Source organism: Polypterus senegalus, chromosome 4, assembly GCF_016835505.1.
Source record: "Polypterus senegalus isolate Bchr_013 chromosome 4, ASM1683550v1, whole genome shotgun sequence".
In the NCBI taxonomy this organism is placed as follows: Eukaryota; Metazoa; Chordata; class Cladistia; order Polypteriformes; family Polypteridae; genus Polypterus; species Polypterus senegalus.
The window spans coordinates 146,985,241-146,989,919 of NC_053157.1; the positions used below are offsets into that span (position 1 = coordinate 146,985,241).

Here is a 4,679-nt window from a genome sequence, read left to right on the forward strand (position 1 = left end):
TCCATCAAGTGGACACACTGGAGCAAGACCAACCCAGTAAAATACTCAATTTAAAAGATCACTTCAGATATAACACCTGTATTGTTGCTGAAACCTAATGCAGACCCAATGCTCTGATAAGAAACCATGCATTGAGTAGCAGACTTTATGCTGCTAGAGTCAGAGCAAGGAGACCTGGTAGAGGTCCTCTGTTCACATTTCCTACACATCTGACCCTGACCCTAGAAAAGAACATTGTCCGGCCAAATACAGCAGTCATAACAACTGTCCTAATAAATGTACTCAGGTGCTACTTGGCCTGACTTTTCTCCTCAACATAATCCAATTTGACCTGGATTGCAGTATGAAGAGAAGTTTCTGCCTGAAAATGGACAGAATTTCACTGGGTCCTTTTGCAGGAATGAGAAAACTTCCTACAACAGCATATTCAGAGGCTCATTGGCTTTATGTGATGGCTGTGTCAAGCACTGTTTGCCACAAGACGCAAAAATGTAAGATACCGAAAGGCTCCATGATGACTGCAGTTTTTTTGCAGTTATTATTGTTTAAATGTATCTTTTTTGCAGTTTTTACTCTATTATTCTTATTTCTTTTGGTTATTTCAGTAAAGAATGCTGGACAATGAGTGTTTCATTTATTTTTTAGTCAGAGTATATTTTAGATATTTACATATCAAAATAGTCTTTGGGGATGTGAACAGTGTTTAGTGTCTTATATCTAAACAATACCATGTTATAATGTGTCTGTCAATGTATGGAATATACAAGTTCTCCCCGTGTCTTTGGGGTGTTTTCTTTGGGTTATTTTTTTCTCCTATTGACCAGACTTGCTGGCAAAATTAACCTAGTGTGAGTGGATTATGCTCTGTGATAGACTGGCACTCTGTCCATAGTTAGTACCAACCTTGTGCTTCATGCTGGCAGAATAGGCTCAGTACTGGATCCAGTGGATTTGATGAACAGAATCATATTTGTAACACACATTTTTAATTTCATGCAAATAATATACATGATTACCCAGTTAAAGTTACATATTATTAATGTTACCTCATTTATACAATGATGGTATATATATTTTTTCAGTTTGTGCTATGTGACTGTGTTCCCGTTTTTCCTTTTATGGTGATACCTGAAAATAATTTGACTTGTGAGATTTAACTGTGAGACCAAGACAAGTATTATCTGCAATTTCAGTCTTTATGGACAATATTAGTTGACCTTTTCTCCTTAATGTTGGCCATTGGATAATATCAGGTGATCTGTTTTTCACCTTTGGCTATTCTTCCAATTCCTTAAGTCATCGGAATGCCTTGCCTGGCTTTTATTTTTCCCACTAGCCACTGGACACTTATCGTCTGACTTTTGTGTTTTACCTTTCTTAGGCAGTTGGGCAGAATCAGTTGTTTTGTGTTTATCTTCAGTAATATGAGACAACATTTCTTCCTATGCAGTGAGCTTCTGAGCAGTGTAATCTGAACTTTGTGTGCTTGTAGTTGTTGAGTTTTTACTGTTCTGATGACCATTTGTAAATATCAGCTGACTTTTTTCTTATTTCTTTGGGTATCATCCTTAGCCATTTTTATTATTATATGTTGTATATTTTCAGGTTCTCCATCCTCCTATTCATCGTGAGACTTTTTGCCTGTGGGCCTTGAGCAAAAATAAAACAATTCTGTACTCCAGAGAGAGACCACAGTGACGGCTTCTAGTGTGAAAAGGCAAAACTTGGCATCAAAATGCATAGAATGTGGCTTCACCATTTATTTTTCCTGGGATATATTCTAGCATAATCTTTGCATTAAATAGGCAAATGATCTGTTGTCTGTATGAAGTTCAACATATTGCCACAATGTCCACAGTACTGCATAAAATATTTTTTGAAGTTCTTGTCATGAGATATATGAGCTTTAGTAGCTTCTTCTCTAGATGTACTAGTGGTTCCTATTAACTGTCGTCTATTATTTAAACACCTGCTGGACATATAGAAAGCCCCAATCAGCACACTCTATAGGAAGCCTTAATGTGCTGCAGAAGATGCTCATTGGATTACTGAGCCAATGTTGCCTCCACTTCTAAGCAAGTTATTTCTAAACACAATCATAGGAAAAACTAAAAAAACAGGGAAAAATTGATAAAATATAAGTTAAACAAATAAATAAATGCTTGGTTTATAATTTTGCTTCGGGAGAAAGATAATAGTTGACAGCAATGGATAAATTAGATACTCAGGAAGACCTAACAGCACTTGATGAGCAAATCGATGATGACAAGGTTGGGGATGTTCCTGCTGCTGTTAACCCTGTGGGTGAAGAGGTGCAGTCTTTGATTGATGAGAGTCCTGAAACAACAGAGGAGGTGGAGCTGCATCTAACAGTACCTGAAAATGAAGAACATCCTGAAGTCACAGATGTAACTGAAGAAAAGGCACCAACTGCAGACCTGGGGCCACCCTTAATGATAAGTAAGACTGTTGAAGAGGAAGAGGAACCCAAAACTGTTAATGAGGAGCATTTGATTGGAGATGTGAAACAAACAGAAGATGATACTCTTCAAATAGAAGGTTGTCCACCTGAGATAATATCAAGCCCTACTGTTGAGGAAGAAACAGAGCAAATAGAAGAACCGATGACTAAGGAACGTGAAGAACTCCTGGAAAGATACACGATTCTAATGGAAGAGAAAAAGAGGGTAACCCAGATGAACAGTGAAATCCAAAATAAACTAGCAAACTACTTCTGCAGTTATCCTGCATATGATACACAAGATAAGAAACAAATAACACCACTGGACCTGGAAAAGCAATACTTTGCTTGCACCAGCAACATTGAGAATCTAAAAAAACTGCACAAGGAAGCCTTGGAGAGATCTGAAAAACAAATAGAAAATTTGAGGACGAAACAGGAAAAAATAGCTAATAAGGTGGAGAATCAGTTTAAAGCACTGTCAGCAAAGAAAAGAATTATCCTGGTGGAAGAGCTGAGGACTAGGTTAGGTACAGTAGCCGCTCTAAGGGAGGTGGAAAAGTTCCAAACTAATGAACGGCAGAAGGAAACTGAGATAATACATGTGAGGCTGGACAATATTAAGATAAAGCACAAGAACAAGAAGCTGTACAACATACTTCGATCCAAAGAAGAAGTGCGAGAAAGAGTACACTTAACTGACTTTGAGCAAATGAAAGAAGAAAGCCTAACCCATGGTGAGAAAATAGACAAGCGAAATGCAGAGGTTCTTGCATTAGAAAATAAATTCACCGATACGATTACCAATCTTACACACATCAGGGAGAAGCTGCTGCACACAGAAAAGAACACTGAGAAGAAAAAAGCACATCTTGTTAACTTGGAAGCCATACTTAGCCAAAAGCAAGCCATGCTTAGAAAGACTAAGAAAATCAGAGACAACCTACGGGAGGACAATATTGTGCTGACACAGCAGTGTGAGTTCCTTGGAAATAAAGTGCTGCTTGATGATTATGAAAACAAAATGGATGACACCATGATGTTCAGCCAGAAGCTAGATGCACTAAGACAAAAATACGCTGAATTTAAAATGACATGTCAAGTGGTCAAGAACAGACTAGGTAAGCCCACTTAATAAAAGGGGCTAATCTATTGCAGTTGTATTTTTTAGAATCCAAACATGTTCTTCTGTTTTATATATAACTTGCTAAACAGAAATTGTTAGTGAAAACATACTGAATATGTTTGGGGATTCTCTATATATGAAGGTGGACTTTTACTATGTAGAATTTAATTTCATTACATGGATCTTGGGAACAGTGCACAATACATCATTTCACAAAGCAAAACATGCTGTTCATTTATTATGGTTTTCATTGTAAACAGCACTCCAGTGCACTTTTCATGCCTGGGTTAGAATAATTTGCAAGTTGTGATCACTAAATAAATACAGCAGCAGAAAAAAAATGTCCCTAAAACAAGATTTTACTGACTAAACCCAACATGAGGAGCAACTTTGCATAACTGTGCCAAGTCCTAAAAATACTTCACAGTAGCACATCCATAATAAAGCACAGAGGTGGCCAAACATAGTTTGTGGTCTTCATCCATAAAAATGGGGAGTCTGTGAAAAATATCCTGAAGATTCATTCAGTGGTGAGGATTTGCACATATGACAAATGCTCAAATACAAATTCAGCTTTATATATTAAATAACTCATTCTCTCCACTGGAGTGCTCAGAGTGAGAGAAAGGTGAAGCTTGAGTATTTGAGTTTATGGTTTGAAGACCAAATGCCAACCACCTTCCAGCTATACTAGAAATTCTAGCTGTCCAAATCTAATGAGTCCATTATTTTGGAAGTTCCATCTCTTATTTTGTGAGGACACTAGTAATGTGCTGAATAAAATAATTACACAATTTATTGTCTAAATTAAACAAAACACTACTGGAGATTATTATGCTCAGGAGTTATTCATTCTTCAAAATAGTTTAAATCACATAGTATCTTTTTTTACCTTATCTGCTGCCAAATGTACCTAAAGCTTGACTCATTGATATTACTACATTTTTATTTTACTTTTATTTTACTTATTTTAATTTTATTTTTATATTATTAGATTTCCTGTACTAAAATTGTTATAAATCTAATAATATTTGAATTAATTTGTATATAGCTCACAATTTACAATAAAAAACTGTCAAATTTCCTATTTTC

At 36.2% G+C, this 4,679-nt stretch overlaps 1 protein-coding gene across 1 annotated transcript; it reads left to right on the forward strand.

Annotated features, from left to right (window-relative positions):
• Positions 1 to 2,207: 2,207 nt before the first annotated feature.
• LOC120528758 (coiled-coil domain-containing protein 96-like) lies at positions 2,208 to 3,596 on the forward strand. Its single transcript, XM_039752898.1, has one exon. It carries the CDS (start codon positions 2,208 to 2,210, stop codon positions 3,594 to 3,596), a length of 1,389 nt encoding a protein of 462 aa, XP_039608832.1.
• The last annotated feature ends 1,083 nt before the right edge of the window (positions 3,597 to 4,679 follow it).

Excerpts from the sequence above, each read along its gene's own strand:
- LOC120528758 (XM_039752898.1), top strand. The coding sequence starts at position 2,208 with ATGGATAAATTAGATACTCAGGAAGACCTAACAGCACTTGATGAGCAA.